General features: G+C 50.5%; 1 protein-coding gene and 1 long non-coding RNA gene across 2 annotated transcripts; both read left to right on the top strand.

The window, feature by feature from the left end:
* Window positions 1–3,031: 3,031 nt before the first annotated feature.
* USP11 (ubiquitin specific peptidase 11) lies at window positions 3,032–19,383 on the top strand. The gene is given in 22 exon segments (XM_004754944.3): window positions 3,032–3,163; window positions 3,165–3,319; window positions 10,908–11,017; window positions 11,181–11,311; window positions 11,572–11,689; window positions 12,068–12,213; window positions 12,332–12,393; window positions 12,519–12,618; window positions 12,988–13,161; window positions 13,271–13,429; window positions 13,749–13,973; window positions 14,110–14,193; window positions 14,281–14,375; window positions 15,355–15,561; window positions 16,242–16,294; window positions 16,467–16,709; window positions 16,798–16,868; window positions 17,077–17,189; window positions 18,140–18,289; window positions 18,379–18,494; window positions 18,668–18,756; window positions 18,843–19,383. Coding segments are annotated over 22 exon segments (2,856 nt in total). The 5' UTR covers window positions 3,032–3,046; the 3' UTR covers window positions 18,981–19,383.
* LOC123388597 lies at window positions 3,326–4,709 on the top strand. The gene is made up of 2 exons (XR_006603069.1): window positions 3,326–4,017; window positions 4,644–4,709. It is a non-coding gene; the product is annotated as an uncharacterized LOC123388597 (long non-coding RNA).
* Window positions 19,384–20,038: the final 655 nt, after the last annotated feature.

Raw genomic sequence — 20,038 nt, 5'->3', positions numbered from 1 at the left:
TGGGGCCTCCTTCCTTCTCAGGGTCTCCTTAACCCAACCCTCCCGCCCCTGTCCCACTCGGTGCTGTTGAGTAGGGCCCTGCCAGGAACTGACCAACTCTTCAAGGAGCCATAGTGTGTATATGTGCACAAGCAGGGGCAGAGGGGTGCATGGGGTCCGGGCCCAGGTGTTATCCCTGAACCCCTGGGGAGGGTGAGGCAGGGCAGGGACAGGTCGGTCCCAGATGGGTGGTTACTTCCCCATCCTCCACTCTAAACCTGGGTCCCTCAAATGGGGTGGGAGGGCTGGGGTGGGGGCCCTCCTAGTGGGGTTTGGGGGGTTGGGTTCCTGAATGCACCATAATCGCTGTATGAAATATTAAAAAGTCTAAAGTGAAAAACCTGATTGCAAGTCCCTGCAGGGGTGGGGGTGGGCTCAATCCATGGTGAGTTCTGGGACCTTGGAGAATTTGTAACTGGTTTCCATCATCTAGGAGAGCAGTGAGGTGGGCCAGGGACATGGCATGACTATGTCCACGCAACAGTAGAACATTGTGTTGAAGCAGGTGGGGCAGGCTGAATAGAGGATGAACTACTAAAAATCAAACAGAAAAGAGATTCACCCAAGTGTATGAGGAAGCTAGTTGGTGGAGACTGGTGTATGTAGAGGGGCTGTTTGTTTGCAAGACACTTGGGAAGGCCCAATAAAACCAGGAGGTAGGGAGGAGAGGCCCAGTATGACCACATGTCGGAACTGGACACCATGAGGCAGGCCAGTTGGAGAGGGAGGTGGGAGAGGAGGTTAAATTTTGGACCACTGAGTAGGTAGGGGAATCCTTTAAATGGGTTAAATTCAGAGATGGGGCTACCAATGGATGGAACTAGAAGTTTCGATTATTGGTGTCCAGGAGGTAACAGAAACCATGGGCATGGGTGAGATAACCCTGAGAAGGACGTGATGCCTAGTCCAGGTAATAAGCTAAGGCTGCTTACTGTAGTCCAGTGGTGGAGCCCGAGGACCACTAACCGTTCCACTGTACCCCTGTAAGCATTTTGGCGATATCTCCGCCTACAGCCTTCTGGTTCCATGATGGCTGCCATGTTCCCAGAGATGGGAAAGCAAGTGAGGAAAATAGGACATTTGTCCTGTCTTATTACCTTGTAACAGGGCTGAACTGTCCACAAGCTCAACAGACTTCCGGTGCCATTCTGTGGCTAGAATAAGATGATATGGCCACCTCTGGCAGCAAGGGAGGCTGGGAAGATGAGGACCTTGTAAAGGGAGGCAGGATTGCCAGGCCAGACTTAAAAGGACTAGAATTCACACAACTGCTCTGGGAAGTGGTAGGCTAATTGGTGTGTGCAGAGGTGGGCCTTTGGAAGGTGAGGAAACCAAACAGTCTAGGCCTGGGGATGGGAGACCTTGCTGAACTGTAGGAAGGACAGGCTACCCAGTAAATGGGGAGGAAAAGTCTGCAGAGGGGCAATGAGGCAATTCAGAGAATCAGAAGATTCAGCTGGGCATGCAGACCAGCTACTTGCCATGTGCCAGACTCTGTGCCATTATAGAGACCCCAGGGTGAAAGGGCTAGTCTCAGCTCCCTCAGAGTTTACACAACTGAGCTGTAACCCCTCAGCTGTGTCAGGTCTGGGCTAGGGGCTGGAATCACAGTAGTAGAGACATAACCCCTGCTCTATAGAGGTTAACTGAAAATTGAGGTAAACTACGATATCCAGTGGATGGGTGGGGCTTGAAATTGTGCAGGGAGAGGGTGTTCTGGACATTCCAGGTGCACAGGTGTGGGAAGGCAACCGGTGGTCTTGCTTGTGGAGATGGGTGGTGATAAGGAAGTCACTGAACCAGAACCACAATCATCAGCCTGTCTTAGGGAGTATATAGGACAATCAGGTGGGGGCAGCCAGTGCATGAAATATTCAAATTACCAACAAGAAGGGCTGGAAGCCCCAGCAGATGAGGATGGCAGAACCTAGTACAGTGGTTCTCAACCAGTGATCTCCATACCCAATGAACACTGGCAATGTCTGGAGACACTTTGGGGAATCAAACGGGGGATGATAACTTGCTATTCCGTGGGGAAAGGGCAGGGATGCCGCTAAATATCCTACAGTGCTTCCCACAACAGAGAAATGTCAATGGCGCCTAGGTTGAGAACCCCTGGCCTGGTGCAATGGTTCAAAACTTTTTGGTCACAATCCCCTTATAGTGTTAAAAATTGAGGACATCTAAATAACTTTTGCTTATGTAGCCTCAGAATATTACACCACACATGCAAGAAAGAATGACAATGAAAAAAAGTATTGTGAAGATAGTTTTGACTTTGTGAACCCTCCTGAGAAGGTCTTCTGAACCAGTAAGAAGACCGGAACCACAGTTTGAGATCTATGGCCTGGTGCTTAAGGTCACAGCTCTGAGTTCGAACCACAGCTCAGCCATTTACTAGTTTCTGGTCTTCACCTTGCCCCATTGAAGTCCAAAGGTGACAGGGATATTTATCTGCTGCCTAAGGCTACTATTTACATGCAATAAAGCACTTAAACAGGGCCAACTATTACAAGTTATCATTGCTATAATGCCAACAAATACACTGGGCTCGAGGCCGACTTGCCTTCAACACGTTTGTCAAGAAAATAAATCTAATTCAGGCAGGGAAAGCCCGCAGGCCTGGGTGGTGATCTTTCTTGTACCAGGTTTTGATGGATGAGAAGAGCAGTGCAATAAAGGCAGGGCGTTCTGGTCAGCTTAACAAAAACTCTCAGGGCAGGGGCCCCTGTTCCCCAGCAAAGCACTGGACCGAGAAAGCCCGGAACCTTTGTGTCCCTGAGCATTCCCCAAAATGTCTTCGTCCATATCGGGGACCTCCGCCTGTACCTTTCCACACAACCTTTTACCCAGACTCAACATGGCGTTAAAATCCTACAAGGCACCTTGGTCTTTCTTGGTTCCCAACTGGAGGTTTTACCCCGCCCATTAGCCGCAGAGATCACCGCCCACAGTCCGATGCCTGCCTAGCCCCTCCACGCGTCCGACCGTGGGGTCCCTTTCCAAGATGGCAGTAGACCCCTGGCCATTTGGGGGGCTCTGTTTCCGTTTCCGGGATCAGAATCCGGAAGTGGCCGTTGAGGGGCCTCTTCCCATCTCCAGATGCGGTAGCTGCAAGAGGAGGGCGAACGGTGATGGCGGCGGTCGCAGCGAATGTGGCGGCTGCGGCCGAGGACCAAGAGCCGCAGCGCGAAGCTGTGCCGAGCCTCGAGAGCCAGCGGCTCCAGATCGAAAACGGCGAGAGTGGACGAGGGCGTCCACTGCGGGCCGGCGAAAGCTGGTGAGGCAGGGCTGCGAGCGGATCCTCGGCAGAGGGGGACAAGCGGGGGCGTAGGCAGCTGCGGGGGACGTGGCGGCCGAGGTCCGCAGACTACCGCGGGGGTGGGGGAGTGGCCTGTGGGACTGCGGGCGGGAAGGGCGGGGAAGTGCCTGCTAGTGGATCGCCTTGTCTGGGAAAGGGGCGGAGACTGTATGGTGGCGCCCGAGGCCTGAGAACAGGAGAGGGTTTGTTTGGGAGAGGCGGCGGGGGCGGGGCCGGGGAAAAAAACGGTCACGGGGGTGGGGCCGGGCCTGCGTGGTGGAACTCGGAACCTGGGAAAGGGCGGGCTCGGCGGCCGAGGCCGGGGGGCGTGGTCTGCGCGGCGTTTAAGTAGCATCTGGCGGCAGGGGCGGCCTGCGGTTGCCTGGCGCCTGAGAGCTAGGGAAAGGGGATGACGTCAGGCAGAAAAGCGGAATCCGAGCCTTAGGGCTGTGGGCGGGCGGGAGGGAATCGGAGCCTGCGTGGTGGAGGGAGCTGGCGCCTGGGAACGAGGCTTGTGACGTGGGCCGAGGGGCGTGTCCTGAGGCCGAGGAAAGACTGCAGAGGGGAGGTGGTGCCTGTGAAGCAGAAAATGGCGCCTGCGAATGAGCAAAGTTTGTGACGCGGCGAGGTTTTTGCCTCTGGCCGAGGCCTTCTTCCCAGGACGGGAGAAAGTGCAGGTGATTGGCACGGGAGGGGCCTTCGATGTTACGTCTGTTTTCTGTTTTAGTACTGTTTTGTTTTTGTAATCAGGAGAAATAGCTATTTAAAAAAAAATGTCAATGCGTATCTTGATAAATCCTCTTGTTTTACTGATTTCTTGGCTAACCAGTGCTTGAAATGTACTGTTTCTGGGTTTATTTTATTTCTCGCCGAGTTGCATCTCATTTTTAAAATTGTGATATACGTAAGACCTAACAAGATCGCATAAAACGTTTACATAGCCCAGGTTGATGGACATTCTGTAAAAAATACACGGCCTGTGCTCTTCAAAAATTTCAAGGTCGTGAAAGACAAAGGATGAAGAACTGTTCCAGATTAAAGGAATTAATGGAATTTAAAGAGTCGTAACTAAAATGCAATGTGTGGTCCTGGATTGGATCCTGGAGCAGAGAAAAATAAATTATTTTTAAAAATCAGGTTTTTTCTCATAAAATTAATTTTCTTTTTTTTTTTTTACTGTTAAAGATGTTAATGGGGAAATTGGTGAAATTTGACTGAGACTTGTAGATTAGATATCAGCAGTGATAATTTCTTGATTTAGTTAATTGTACTGCAATTATGAAAGAGTATCTTTTTTTTTAAGGGAATACATACCGAAATTTTTACGGATAAAGAACCGTCTTGTAAGCCGCTTACTCGCAAATGGTTGGAAAAAATAGCGTACATAAAAATGTATGTAAAAAAACAATGATGGGGCGAATGGATAAATGTTAAATTTGGGGAATCTGGATGAAGGGTATACGGGAATTCTTTATATTACTTTTGCAATATTTTTCAGTCTATATCAAAGTAAAAAAAATCAAAGAATAATAAATTTGTGAATTCACCATTCAGCTTGAAATTCAGACCGTTAGCTTAAGAAATCCTGTGCCCCTCTTGGGTGAAAATCCCTCTCCCTGCGCCACTGTTAGCCTGAATTTTTCAATTTGTTAACGTTTTTCCATTTCTGTATGCATCCATAAGTAGTATTTGTGGTCTAAGCTTTCATTTTATGGAGGATACATGTGAAATCATACTAGGTGCGTACCGTGTGCCCTCCGCATCATATCAGGCGGTACATGGTATCCACATGACGTCATTGGTGACGTTAGCCTTGATCATTTGGTGAAGGTGGTATCTCTGCCCTGTTTCTCCACTATAAAGGTACTCTTTTTTTTCTTTTCTTACACGGTAATTCTTTTAAAAACATATTTCTTTCCATCCATTCCTCAAAACGTTTAACAGCTTCCCATCTTGTGTAGTGTAAATGCTATGATTCTTACAATGACTGGCAAGGCTGGTCCCAGGCTCCGATTGCTTCTCTGATCTCGCCTCTGATTTCCAGCACACACACACACACACACACACACCGCCCCCCCAAGCTCTCTCCATCCCGCCATATTAGACCCTTGCTGTTCCTGTAACACTGTGGGCATGCACTCACCTGAGGGCTTTTCTGAGTGAGGTTTGCTCATTTTAGAGTTCTCTAGTCACAGTGCTAGTGAGATATATGTGTCCCTGTTCTTGGGGACTAGGCCAAGCTGAGGTTGTCCAAATAGGGAATACGAAATCTTTTTTTTTTTTTTTTGAGTGTTGCGCTGTAACTGTTCAGCAAGGAAAAGCCTCATTCCATCCTGAGAATTCATCCTGAGAATAAACAACAATTACTGGAACGTTTTTTATAGTTCATTTGGATGTGTTCATGGGGTTGGGGGCTCCCGTTCCTGCCGCATCCTGCCTTTACAGCCGCCTGGTGACAATACCCTTTAAAATTACCTCATGGGTATGGGTTTCCTTTCGGGGTGTTGAAAATGTTTTGGAACTAGATAGAGGTCGCGGTTGCACAACACTGTGAATGTACTAAATGCCACTGAACTGTTCATTTGAAAATGGTTAATTTTATGTGAATTTTTAAAAGTATGTTTTGTCAATAAAAAAAAAAAAAATTACCCCACCAATGTTGGTTCAGTATTGAAGCCAGTTCATCTCTGCAGTTGTGGCTGATAGATAACATGAAGCCTTTTTCCTTAACTCTATTTTTAAAATGCTTATCTACTTAGGTGATAGCAAAGCATCTCAAGGTTCTTTAATTTGCTTTTCATTTTATAGGAGTTTGCTGCAGTGGTCAGGAAATTTGTGTTTACAAAGCATTTCGAAGTCACCAGTATTAATATTTTGCACCTTCTTTTGTCAGCTGGCAGATCTGGGCAAGGACAAGTAATCTGGCCATCTGAACTGATTTAATTTCTAGGAAAAACTTGTATTTTAAGAGTAAATTGAAATCTATGATAGTAAAATTTCCTTGGCAAATACCAGTTTTGCTTTTTAAGAATGAACTATCTACAAACATAATTAAATCAGGGAGAGTGGAGGGAGTTTCTAGAAGGTTTGTGCAGGGTGTGTGTAGTTTCCTAACAGGTAAGCAGGCAAGGAGTTCTTTGTTCAGGTAAAGGAAGTAGTGTGGCAGAGTGGATAGTGATGTGTGAAGGGAAAGTGACAGTGTTCCATTCGAGGTTAAGGGCTACCCTAGAAAGGCTGAGGGTTTTCTGTCGGTGGAGAAGTCTGCACAGCACCAGGGACCATAGAGTGTAATGAAGACCCTAGAACTCAACCAGCAATTTTCACCATTTGCTTGGTGACTTCTGTAGTAGCTCTTAAACAAGGTGGATATGCCTTGACTTCTGGAACTAATGAAAAGACTGAAATAAACAATAAACCTCTGGCAATTCCCTTGTCACTGAGTCGGTCCCCCTAGTGCTTGTTCAGAGTTTTCATGAAGAGGGGGGGTTTTGGGTGTTTAGAGTCCTGGACTGGAGCATCTTTTGGTAGATCGTAATTGCACCAGTCTTTGTTGCTTGAACATGAGTATGCTTTTTAGCTTGAAAATACACAATTACTGAAAGATACTTGAAATTCTAATTATGATTAATATAATTAAGGTAGGAAGATAAACTTGCTTTTTGATTTGTCATTTTTCAAAAATACCACGTGTACACTTACCGCCATGAGCACTGGGTAATATATAGAATTGTTGAGTCACTATATTACACACCTGAAACTGTGTTGACTTTACTGGAATTAAAATTAAAAACCCAATAAAATTTAAAGAAAATGTTAAGTTCGGAACATGGACGAGCTTTTATAAAAATTTTAAGTTCTTTGAAATTTGGAGAATTTTAATTAAACCTAGTTATGCCTATTGCCATTCTTTCCTTTTATAGGGGAACAGAGCAAATCTTTGTGTTATCTCCCAGAGGTGGTTTCGCCATAAAAGAACATTTTAATAGTATTATTCTGGATTGGGGAAAGACAAATCAAAAATAGTTGTTGGGGGAAAAAAAAGATATACATTGAAGTAAGGACAAAAAATACTTATAGTCAACTTTGTAAAAATGCAGTGATAAATAACAAAGATGATTAGAAGCGTAACTTTTTTGATGTCAGAAAACACCTAGAGTTAATAATTTGGTGTTAAAAAAGGACCTTATAATCTGGGCATAGAATAATGACGTTTTACAGAAAAGGCCCAAATTCTAATTTTCCTCCTTTGGTGTGTTATAGATGTAGCAATTTACAGTAAAGGATTCATTTACATGTCTCTGTGTACATCTGTTTAGGCCTAAACGGATATATAAGTGATAAACTTAGAACAACGTAGTACTATGTTTACTGTCTGAATAGGCTGACAAAGCTTTTAATAAACAAATAGGAAACCCTACCTCTTCTTTAAAATCCGTATTTCTGATTTTTGTATCTAGTATAGTTGACCTGATATGTATATTGTTACCTTAAGCAATATAACCAATTTTTTCAGACATGAGAGAAAACCAGAGGACAAAGAACTTTGTTGAGTGGGTTTTTTTCCCCCATAAGCACATATTTCGTAAGCACTTCAGGGAATTTGAGGAAATAGAAACATAAGGGACTTTAGCATGATGTTTTATTTCTATATACTAGCAGGAAGAAATTGAAAACTGAAAATTTAAAAGATACCATTTATGATTGCTTCCTCTCGATCAGATACCTAGGGGTAAATCTAACAATGTGTGTGCTTCCCTATCAGACGATGGCAGTTCTGTCATGACTGCCATCTGGGCTGACGGATCATGAGACCTCCCAATTTCAGAGATGTTAAACATTTTTAAAGTGTCCTTGAACCCGAAGAAATCTGGTAGTCTTATTCTGTGAAAATTGGTATAAACGTCAGGCTCCTGTGAAGACTTTAGAAATTCAGGTATGAGGGATTTTGCTCACCTCTGCAGTGTGATTTTTTTTTAATTGCTGTATAGTTGATACACAATGTTACATTAGTTCCAGGTGTATGCTACAGAGTGGTTTTAATGTTAATTTTCCTTAAAAATCTGCTCTTCATTCAAGGATGAGCAGTGCCTCCCCTTGCAAGGAAAAACTTTAGGGAAGATGTTAAGGTCATAGACCTGCCAGCGGAGGCATTGAAAGCCACAGCAGGGAGGGGTGGGGGGTCAGTGATGGGGTGTTCCAGAAGAGTGATGGGAGGTTTGTGGCATGCGCCACTGGGTCAGGGAGGGCGTGTGTTCCTGGTATGAGTGATGTGCAGGGGGTTCAGTGCAGCAAAAACAAACAACAGAACCCCACCAAAATGTGTGCCTGTGTGGGTGACGCATGACTGTTGCAAGGTTTTCTAGCCCTCCATCCCTCCACCTCCCTCATCCTTTTATGAACACAGGAAAAGTTGCCATTTTAAAGAATCGGGCGCCTGAGTGGCTCAGTGGTTAAGCCGCTGCCTTCGGCTCAGGTCATGATCTCGGAGTCCTGGGATCGAGTCCCACATCGGGCTCTCTGCTCAGCGGGGAGCCTGCTTCCTCCTCTCTCTCTGCCTGCCTCTCTGCCTACTTTCGATCTCTCTCTGTCAAATAAATAAATAAATAAATCTTTAAAGAATCCCACTGAAAGGGTTAAATTGCTAGAACACTAATCACTACAGCGTGAGAGTAATATTTTTAAAAATTGTTTATTTGAGGCGGTTAACTTTGGGACAGCCTCTTATATGTCACAAATCCCATAGCAGAGCAGGTGTGTGACTGAGTGTGGACAGGGGTTGTGTGTCTGTGAGCTTTGAGGTCCAAGCCCTGGGACTGAATCAGTAACGGCTAACATTCATTTAGCATTTTTTTTAAAGATTTTATTTATTTATATGACAGATAGAGATCACAAGTAGGCTGAGAGGCAGGCAGAGGAGAGAGGAGGAAGCAGGCTCCCTGCGGAGCAGAGAGCCTGATGTGGGGCTCGATCCCAGCACCCTGGGATCATGACCAGAGCTGAAGGCAGAGGTTTAACCCACTGAGCCACCCCAGTGCCCCCATTTAGCATTTTTTACTCTATGTCAGGTCTTTCTGGTCTTGAGAATTGCCCTTGACATTTTACAGAGGCAGCGTTCAGCCGTCCTAAATGTTCATCCTAGGTGTCGTGCATATCAGAGTTCCTCTTTTAAAAGAGAGCGGGTCAAGCTGTACACTTTAAAATGGTTCAGATGGTAAATTTTACAGTATGTGCTGCTTTTTGCCACAATTAAAAAAGAGAGAGAGAGAGAGGGACGCCTGGGTGACCCAGTCGGTTATGTGTCTCCCTTCTGCTCAGGTCATGATCCCGGGGTCCTGGGATCGAGCCCCGGGTCAGACACCCCATTCAGTGGAGAACCTACTCTTCCTCGCTCTGCTCCCCGCTCCTGCTCTCTCTTATTATCTCTGTCTCTCTCTCAAATAAATAAAATCTTAAAAAAAAAAAAAAAAAAAGAACGAGCCAGTCACCATAAGCTCGGAGATCTATTATAAAGCCGAAATAAATCCTCAACACAAAAGTGACCAAAAAAGGTGGGATACAGTCTTTGAAGGAGTTCTTTTAGCATCTTAAAATCTTCTCAGTTTCTGAACAGGTTTCCAGAATTTAATAATTGATTTCTTACTCTCCCTTTATATATCCTTTATAAACATTGCACACTTAATGAGTGGCTAAAAGCTCTACAACATTAGCTGTAAATAACGGGTAATTTTCAGCCTAATTCTTTGTTCTATAATAAAACCTCATATTTCCTGGCATTCTGGATGTGGGTTTGTGGTTTGTTTTGTCTTGTTTTGTTTGGGGTTTTGCCATTTTCTGTTTTTTTTTTTTTTTTTAAAGATTTTATTTATTTGACAGAGAGAAATCACAAGTAGATGGAGAGGCAGGCAGAGAGAGAGGGGGAAGCAGGCTCCCTGCTGAGCAGAGAGCCCGATTCGGGACTTGATCCCAGGACCCTGAGATCATGACCTGAGCCGAAGGCAGCGGCTTAACCCACTGAGCCACCCAGGTGCCCCATTTTCTGTTTTTATTTTTATTTTTTTTAAGATTTTATTTACTTATTTGACACAGAGATCACAAGTAGGCAGAGAGGCAGGCCGAGAAAGAGAGGAGGAAGCAGCCTCCCTGCTATGTAGAGAGCCCGATGCGGGGCTCGATCCCAGGACACTGGGGTCATGACCTGAGCCGAAGGCAGAGGCTTTAAACCACTGAACCACCCAGGAGCCCCCATTTTCTATTTTTAATCAAATCTCTTTTAGTGTCCTCAGAAATTAGGTAATCTGTTTAAACCTGAGTTTCGCTGAATGCATTTTGCTTCTGATTATTTTTATATGATGGTGAAGCTTTTTAAAAATTTTCATGTTAAGTTCTGGGAGAGATTTCCCTTTTTTATTGAGCTATAATTGACACATATCCTGGTATTATTTTAGGTGTATGTGAAATTTGTCATGTTGAATGGCAGTGTGTTGATCTTTTTAGTCTACTAACCATAGGAAGTGGTACCACTAATTCCAGGTGACCATGTGCCGCCCTTGTTCCCTGTCTGGTCCAGGTTCCTCGTGGTGCGGCACTGGTACAAACAGTGGGAAGCGTATGTGCAGGGAGGAGACAAGGACTCTGGCACCTTCCCAGGCTGCATCAATAATGCTGACCTCTTTGAAGGTACCAGACCTCTCCCTCCCCACCTCAGTCAAGCCCTAGAGCTCTTGTCCCCTCTGTCCTTAGAGCCAACGATCATAAGCGTCTTCACTGACCTATGTCGTCGGGGTGATGGCCAGAGTGACTTACCACTTTCCCTCCCTGATTCTTCCTCTACCCCCGGCAGACCAGGTAAACTGGCACCTCAGGAAGGGTCTAGTGGAAGGTGAGGATTATGTGCTGCTCCCAGCGGCGGCTTGGCATTACCTGGTCGACTGGTACGGTCTAGAGCATGGCCAGCCACCCATTGAGCGCAAGGTACAGTGGATGAGGCGGGTGCTTGGGGCAGGAGAAAGGCCTTGGAGGCCCGGGATGGGTCTAGACTCGTGTACATGGGTGCCCGCATACGCTGTGTAGCCACATCCTGTCTGCACTCCTCTCCCCTCAAGTATCTTGGTGTGTGTACGTCTGTGTGCATGCTCCTCTGACCTCAGAAGTTGTCGTGCCTGTGCCTGTGTCTGAGTGTCTGTGTGTCTGTTGTGTGGGTACACCCGTTTGCGCGCCCCTCCTCCTCCCAGGTTGTGGAGCTGCCCAGCGTCCAAAAGGTCGAAGTGTATCCAGTAGAGCTGCTGCTGGCCCGGCACAGTGATATGGACACAACCCACACTGCTCAATTCAGCCGTACGGATTCTGTTGGTAAGTCGGAGGGCCACAGAGTGAGTCGGCCTTCCTGCTGCTCAGTGACCCAAGACAGCTGGGGCCTTGTCTGTGGAAAGCAGCAGTTGGGCTTTGGAGGACCAGGAAGGTATTGGTTTAGTTGGGCAAAGGCCCTGAGGGCGTGCCCTAGAGTCCTGAGGGGGTGTGAGCTGCTCTCCCGTGGCTAAGATGGTACGCCAGAGGGTCCTTGCTGGGGGTGGTCTCGGGTCCCCAGCCAGCATCTGTCACTCGGAGATGTGTCACTCGGGCACACAAGGTATTGACCAGGCGTGCAAAGTCTGAGGATGGGTCAGGGGCTGATGCCGAGATGGGTCGATCATTCAGGGTCTCAGGAGGATCCTCTGCCACCTTCCACAGACCTCGTTCTGCGCACCGCCCGAGAGCAGTTTCTGGTGAGCCCCCAGGAAGAGACACGGCTGTGGATCAAGAACGCCGAGGGCTCTTTTGAGAGATTGTGTAACACACGAGTCACAGTGCTCGACGCTGCCCTCAAGACTGGGCAGGTGAGGGTGGGGAGGGCCCTCCTGCTCACCACCAGTGCTCTCAGGTTGGAGGAAGGGAGAGTGAGATGCCCATAGGCCCTCCATGAGCGCCTGCTTTTCTTTCTCTTCCTCAACCCAGGTGGTCATCATGGAGACCCGAAACAAGGATGGCACTTGGCCTAGTGCCCAGCCACAGGCCGTGTAAGCCCCTAGAGTGTCTGGGTCAGAGTGGGGTACCCCTAGTAGGCAGGATGACTGAGTTCATGAGCCTATTTCTTGTGCACACTGTTGACCTTCAGCTGATAAGCATTTTCCCTCCGCCCTAGGAACACTGCATTGGAGGAGGATGAGAACTTCCAGGGCCAGCCAGGCATCTGTGGTCTCACCAACCTGGGCAACACATGCTTCATGAACTCGGCCCTGCAGGTTGGGCGAGTAGAGTTGCGTCTGGCACAGCAATGGGGGTGGGCCTCAAGTGAGGAGGATTGGGTTGGGGGACTGTAGGGCAAGGGGTTAGGTGGGAAGCTGGGGTTCCACAGGTCGGACCTGATGTGCCTGCGGTCCTCCCTGAAACATCAGTACCTTCTCGCTCTGCTCCCCTCTGTTTTGGGTTCTTTTCTCCTTTGTCACCACGTTCTTCCTTTTCTCGAGATGCTGCTGCCTTCTCTCCCCTGCCTCATCCCCCCCCCCCCCCAGTTCTGTCCCCTTCCTCTTTGCTTCTTCCTTTCTGTCTCCACCTTGGTCACCCCTCTCTCCTCTCCTCTGCCTCGTTTTCCTGGGCCCTGCCTTCTGCAGTGCCTCAGCAATGTGCCACAGCTCACCGAGTACTTCCTCAAAAACCGCTACCTGGAGGAGCTCAACTTCTGCAACCCGCTGGGCATGAAGGGTGAGATCGCCGAGGCCTATGCAGACCTGGTGAAGCAGGCCTGGTCCGGCCACCACCGGTCCATCGTGCCTCATGTGTTCAAGGTATGACTCAGGCTTGGGCTGCCCCTACCCACGCACCCCCCCACACACACACACTGCCCCCGCCCCTGCTCCTGCCCTCTCACCCTGACCACCCTGCCTGTCTTCTCAGACCAAGGTTGGCCACTTTGCATCCCAGTTTCTGGGCTACCAGCAGCATGACTCGCAGGAGCTGCTGTCGTTCCTCCTGGATGGGCTGCATGAGGACCTCAATCGCGTCAAGAAGAAGGAATATGTGGAATTGTGCGATGCTGCTGGGCGACCAGATCAGGTGGGCATTCCTCAGAGACTCCTGTGCTGAGAGCTCCATTAAAATCACCAGGGCCTCAGCTTCAGGGATCCTCTGGGCTCCCTGGGGCCTCCCACACACCCTACCTGACCTCCCAGCCCAGAGTTACCCCTCACCCAGTATCCTGCCCAAATACAGCCCAGCCTGACTGAACACCACCTCCAGAGAGCCCTGGCTATAACTCCGTCCCTGCACTTTGCCATGACCCTCACCTTGACTTCAGCTCCATGCACACCCACCCCAAGCTGCAGTTTCCCCTTCCCTGGGCAAACCTTGTCACCCACCATGACATTGTCAACAGGAGGTTGCTCAGGAGGCCTGGCAGAACCACAAACGGCGGAATGATTCTGTGATTGTGGACACTTTCCACGGTCTCTTCAAGTCCACGCTGGTCTGCCCTGACTGTGGCAACGTGTCAGTGACCTTCGACCCCTTCTGCTACCTCAGTGTCCCGCTGCCTGTCAGCCACAAGAGGGTCATGGAGGTCTTCTTCGTCTCCATGGATCCTCGCCGCAAGCCAGAGCAGGTGTGGGGTCATGGAGATGTGGGAATGTGATGAGGGCTGTAGTCTGAGTTTGAGGGCTCTGCTGTACCTTGATGTGGCCCACACCGACTGACCACATGCCCTTCTGCTCTTGTGTGGATACTGTTTTCCCCTACAGCACCGGCTCGTGGTCCCCAAGAAGGGCAAAATCTCGGATCTGTGTGTGGCTCTTGCCAAACACACTGGCATGTCGCCAGAGAGGGTGAGGCTCTGCGGGTACAGGGAGGGTGGGATTGAGGGGCAGGGAGGCAGAGGGCCCAGACGAGCCCCCACTGCATTCCATTCCCAGATGATGGTGGCTGATGTGTTCAGTCACCGCTTCTATAAGATCTACCAGCTGGAGGAGTCTCTGAGCAGCATCTTGGACCGAGATGATATTTTCATGTGAGTGAGGGCCCTGGGGATTTAAGGGTACCTCAGGAATCTCCTCCTCTTAGCCAGCTTCCCTGCCCACCTTTGGCTGGACTCACAGGCCACCCGCCTTGTGCAGGGTTTGGATCATGGGCCTTAGTAGGGCAGAAGCCTTGGGGCTGTCAGGAAGGTGGGCGAGACATCCTTACACAGGGGGTTCCTGGGTGTTTTTTCCTCGTACGTGGTGGAGGCTCTTGTTTCTTCATTTTAGTCAGCACACACTGAGTATCTCCTGTGTACTGGGTACTTGATTCTCCTTCCTTACTCCTGTTGGAGTCCTCAGAAAACCAAAAGGGATTTTTGAAATAGGGAACACTAAGATATTTTCCAAACATCAGAGTATTCAGAACAAATTTGAAGTTAAAATAGAAAGTGCAGGGACGCCTGGGTAGCTCAGTTGGTTAAGCATCCGGCCTGTGATTCAGGCTCCGGTCACAAACTCGGGGTTAGGGGATCAAGCCCTGCATCGGGCTTTGTTCTGAGCAGGGAGTCTGCTGGAGAGTCTTTTCGCACTGCCACTTACCCCACTTGCACTTGAGTGCGTGTGCTTTCTCTTTTCTCCCGCTCGCGCTCTCAAATAAATCTTTAAAAAAATAGAAAATAAAAATAAAACAGTAAGTGCTACATCTTGAGAAGATCTTTTTAAACCAAGGAGGGTTTTCCAAAAACAAAATGGTTTTAGATCCCTTCATTGCTAAAAATTTGTGTCACTTTCCTCAGTGCTTTTTTACCACCAGAGCGCTCTGTGAAATGTCAGGCAGAGTGTTGGGCCATCTACCAGTCTGTAAAGCGCAAACCATGGGGTGGCTCTTCAGACCCTTTAAAAAACTATTTTCAGGCCATGAGGGGTGAGTGAGTAGAAGAGCTGGGGCAGAGTCCCCAAGTCCCTCTGGCGTGTCCTGATCAGGTGTGACACGATATTCACGCCCTACCCCACCCCACCCCCGCACAGATACGAGGTGTCAGGCAGGTCTGCTATTGGCGAGAACACCAGGGAGGATGTCGTGCTTCCCATCTACCTGCGGGAGCGCACTCCAGCCCGGGACTACAACAACTCCTACTATGGGCTGATGCTCTTCGGGCACCCTCTCCTGGTGTCGGTGCCCCGCGACCGGCTCTCCTGGGATGCCCTCTATCATATCCTGCTCTACCGCCTGTCGTGAGTCTGCCTTTTGGGGTGCAAAGGGGGGAAGGTGGAGTCCGAATTCAGACCTGGGTGTTGAGCTGCTTGTTGCCAACCCTCTTCCGCTTCCAAAGCAAAGCTTAACGTGGCCGGAGAGGAACTTGGAGGGTTTTTTTGCTCGGTCTACACCTCCGGCTTTGCCGCTGCCTCTCCTGGGTGTTGGGGATAACCGGGGTCAACAAAATGGACAAAAAACACATACCTTTGTCCTGTGCATCTCGATTATCCTCTCCTTGGTGAGGCAGGGTTATTTGGATTTTTATGAAGAGATTTCCACTGTGCCCTAAAATCCGGAGGCTTTAGCGAGGCAAACAGCGGTAGGCTCTCTGGCTTAATTTCTCGTTTGTGCTGCACTAACAAGTCCATTGCTCAGAGGCCTGATTAAAGTTGACAGTTTATGGGGTGTTTATTTGAAGTGGCTCACCACGCTTAAGGTCCATACTCCTTAGCCGTGGCTCACGAGACCCTACCTGGTCGAGCGACCTCTACCTGCACTTCTGTGTCATCTCCCGAGACCTTCCGGGCTCAGCATGAACAGCTGCTTGTGGGGGCCTTTGCCAGTGGTTTCCCATCAGAAGCCAAGTGGAGTCCGTCCGGGGCCCTGGCCTCCTGGCCCCCGTGGCCCTCCTCAGGAGTCTGCTCTGCTCTCTTGGCAGGCGCTATGTGACCAGACCCAGCTCAGATGATGAAGACGACGGAGATGAGAAAGGTGAGGAGGGGTGAGGAGAGAGAACTGACAAGGATGACGGTCTGTACGAGCCGGTCTAGGGCCCGAAGGAGGGGGTGGAGGTCTGGGGGAGGTCTGCCCACATTCACATGGCCGCTCAGCCACCTGGGGGCTCATCCAGACCCGCGTCTGCCACCCTCCCCTGTCCTCGCAGACATGGAGGATAAGGACAACATCCCCAAGCCTGGACACGTGGCTGGGGGCAGCTCCCAGGATTCTGGGCCAGAGCAGGCCGGGCCCAGCTCCGGAGTCGCAGGCGGGAGCCGGGCCCCTGTGGACAGCTCCCCTGGACCATCTCACTGGCCCCAAAGGGCGCGGCGCAAGCACCTGTTCACCCTGCAGACCGTGAACTCCAATGGGACCAGCGACCGCTCGACCTTCAACGAGGATACCCATGGTGTCTCCTTCAGCTGTGAGCCAGGGTTGGGAGGCGGGTGGGGGGGTTCCTTGGCAGCAGGGCCCATGACCACCTCCCTCGCCCCCAGCCCAGCCGTATATTGCCATTGACTGGGAGCCGGAGATGAAGAAGCGTTACTACGACGAGGTGGAGGCTGAGGTAAACGAGCCCCCACCCCCCCACCCGCCACCCTTCACACCCCTGCCCCCCCACCTCCTCCAAGCCGTGACCACAGAGCTCCCAGGGACTCAGATTCCCAGCTTCAGAAGCCATGACCTTCACTGCGGGGCACAGGTCTCCTGCCCCCACTCCCTTTCACGTGCCATCCTCACTCCTGGCCATTTCCCACCCCCCGCCCCCGGCCTAGGGCTACGTGAAACATGACTGTGTCGGGTATGTGCTGAAGAAGGCTCCCGTGCGGCTGCAGGAGTGCATTGAGCTCTTCACCACTGTGGAGACTCTGGAGAAGGAAAATCCCTGGTGAGGGACTGGAATGGGGTCTCTTGGGGGGATAACTGGGCGGGACGACCTGGCCAGATCCCTCTTACCTGTAAATGTCCCTCCTTTGCCCCTCACTCAGACCCTTCCTGCCACTCTGGCCACCAGTACTCAGGCTCGGTCCCACCTGAGAGCCTTGGCCTTTCTCTTCCTCCTTCCAGTCCAGTTATCTGCAGGACTGGACGCGCCATTTTGCTCAGGTCTCTGACCCAACGTCAGCTTATCAGAGCTCTCTCTTTCTACCCTGTTAGAAGCCACTCCCCCCACACCATCTCTCCTTCCGTTCCCTCCCCAGGCTCACTCTGTCTAGCCCAGCATTACTTTCCTCCTGGCTCAGTAATACCACTTGTTGGCATGTCCTGGATCCCCTTTGCATCATTCTTTGCTTTTTCCATCAGAGGAAACTCTTGAGGGTGAAGACTTCTAAGTTTCTGCTGTGATCTCTTCTCACTGATGATAAGGGGGGTGGGGAGGGCAGGGACAGGAGGCGCTCAGTAGCTCCTTGCAGGATAAACAAGATCTAAAGGGACAACCAAAAAGTTGAAACCAATCACGAAAATTGGAGTGGCTTCTCCATGGAGCAGGGGTGGCCACAGGACTGGGCAGTAAGTGGTCAGTAAGTATTTGGCAAGTGAGTGAGTGGATAAAATGGAGAAGTAGAGGGACAGAGGCAGGCACTAAACAAGATGAGTGTCTCATGGACCTGAACCCAAAGCAAATCACATGCTAGTACGTGACAGCACCTGATGAAGGACAGGGTTTTAACACGGGAGGAGAGCCCAACTGGAGTAACAGGCGGTCTGGAAGGAAGAGCAGCATCTCTGTGACCCCAGACGGGGCCTGTGGCCGCCCCCCCCCCCCCCCCGCCAACACAGAGAAGGGGCAGTAGGTGCTCAGCGAGTGCCTGTGCTGATGCGGGCTCGTGTTCGCAGGTACTGCCCTACCTGCAAGCAGCACCAGCTGGCCACCAAGAAGCTGGACCTGTGGATGCTCCCTGAGACACTCATCATCCACCTGAAGCGCTTTTCCTACACCAAATTCTCCCGGGAGAAGCTGGATACCCTTGTGGAGTTTCCTATCCGGTCTGGGCAGGGCCCAGAGCAGGGTGGTTGGGGGAGGGGCAGGGAGCGGGGAAGGGGTGCGCTGGGAGTGACCCTGGCCTCCCCCACAGGGACCTGGACTTCTCCGAGTTTGTCATCAAGCCGCAGAACGAGTCGGCGCCAGAGCTATACAAATACGATCTCATTGCGGTTTCCAACCATTACGGGGGCCTGCGTGATGGACACTGTATGTACTGGGCTGTGGCAGGGCTGGCCTGGGTCAGGGGGTTAGGATATCCCGTGTGTGACTAAGATAAGTGAGCGGGTGGCGAGGTTGTCCTGGCGCGCAGAGTGGGGAGGGAACATGGGAAGCTCTCGGGGGTCAGGGGAGCCGGTATGGACAGCCCCCTTCTCTTGTAGACACGACATTTGCCTGCAACAAGGACAGTGGCCAGTGGCACTACTTCGATGACAACAGCGTCTCCCCTGTAACTGAGAACCAGATCGAGGTGGGATCTCCCTCCATCCTCCCCTTCTCCCGACCCCCCACCCGGCAGCGCACAGCTCCACGCTGACTCCTGTCCCCTCCCTGCAGTCCAAGGCGGCCTACGTCCTCTTCTACCAACGCCAGGATGTGGCGCGTCGTCTGCAACCCCAGCCCGGCTCATCTGACCCCCCAGCGTCCCCTGCCTGCGGTTCCCCGCCCAACTCTGAGTTCATGGATGTAAACTGAGGAGCTCCCCCCCGACTCGGCCCTGCCTCAGGGAAGGAAGCCATCTCTGCTCTCTTCCTTCCTGTACCGGCCCCCTTCCCCCCTCCCCGCCCCCTTACCCATGTTAGGCTCCCCGTGCCAGGCATCACAGGCTTAGTCGTGGCTACTGTTCTCTCGTGCCGCTCTATTGCTCTCTCCCGGGGAAGAAGAGGTCGTGTCTCCTCCCGGCAGTGTGTTCCCCGCCTGTGTGTGCCCCTTAGAGCATTACCCTTCCCTTCTCTTCTCTATTTATGGTTGTCCCCTTCCCTCTGTCCTCATCCTGGGGTGTTCTGTGGGGGTGGTGGTGGGGTGCACCTGAACACAGAGTGTATTTTCTTATCAAGACCCTGTACCTGCTGTGTATATATAAAGTGCCAGTGTGTTCCTTGGCGGTGTGGTTTCTTCCCCACGCCGTCCCTGTGTGTGAGGGGTGCTGCGCCGGGTGCTTGCCAAGGGCTTGCTGAGTGCCGTGTGCGGGGTGGGGGGCGTGGTTTCTGCATCCCTGGACGCCAGACACGGTTCTCAGCACTAACCACGTGCCCAAGGTTTTCCAGAGAATTTTACATGCCGACTTAAAATCCTCACCATGGTCTCATGTGGGAGTTGTCATCTCCAGTTCAAGATGGGTAAACTGAGGTACAGAGATGAATTAATTGCTCAGATTCTGTCAGGAGATCACATCTCGTTCGTTACCCTGGTGTTGGTTCCCGGAGGGGGTGTGTTTGACCTCCCTGGACCCAAGACAGCAATCTTTCTGGGGACATGGCCAGCCCCCTATAGCAGATATGGGAAACAGATATGGGACCCCTGGAACAGACAGGCATCCCTGTGGACAAATGTGTGGTTTCTGGACACATGCAAAGATACTAGCCAGACCACCTTGCAGACTCCTAGCAGTGTCCTCCCAGGAGAACTGTGGAGGTGGTACCTGACCCAAACCAGCCAGCCCTATAGGACAAGGGTGCTGTGTCTTTGTCATTCCTGTACTTAGCCCCTGGTGCTCCCCCACCAGATAGGGTCCCTCCAACCTCATCCCAGAG

This window comes from Mustela putorius, unplaced genomic scaffold (assembly GCF_011764305.1).
Source record: "Mustela putorius furo isolate JIRA1106 unplaced genomic scaffold, ASM1176430v1.1 tig00003903_pilon_pilon_pilon, whole genome shotgun sequence".
Lineage (NCBI taxonomy): Eukaryota > Metazoa > Chordata > Mammalia > Carnivora > Mustelidae > Mustela > Mustela putorius.
The sequence above is the reverse complement of the archived record's forward strand: the minus strand, read 5'-3'. Positions and strand labels throughout refer to the sequence as shown.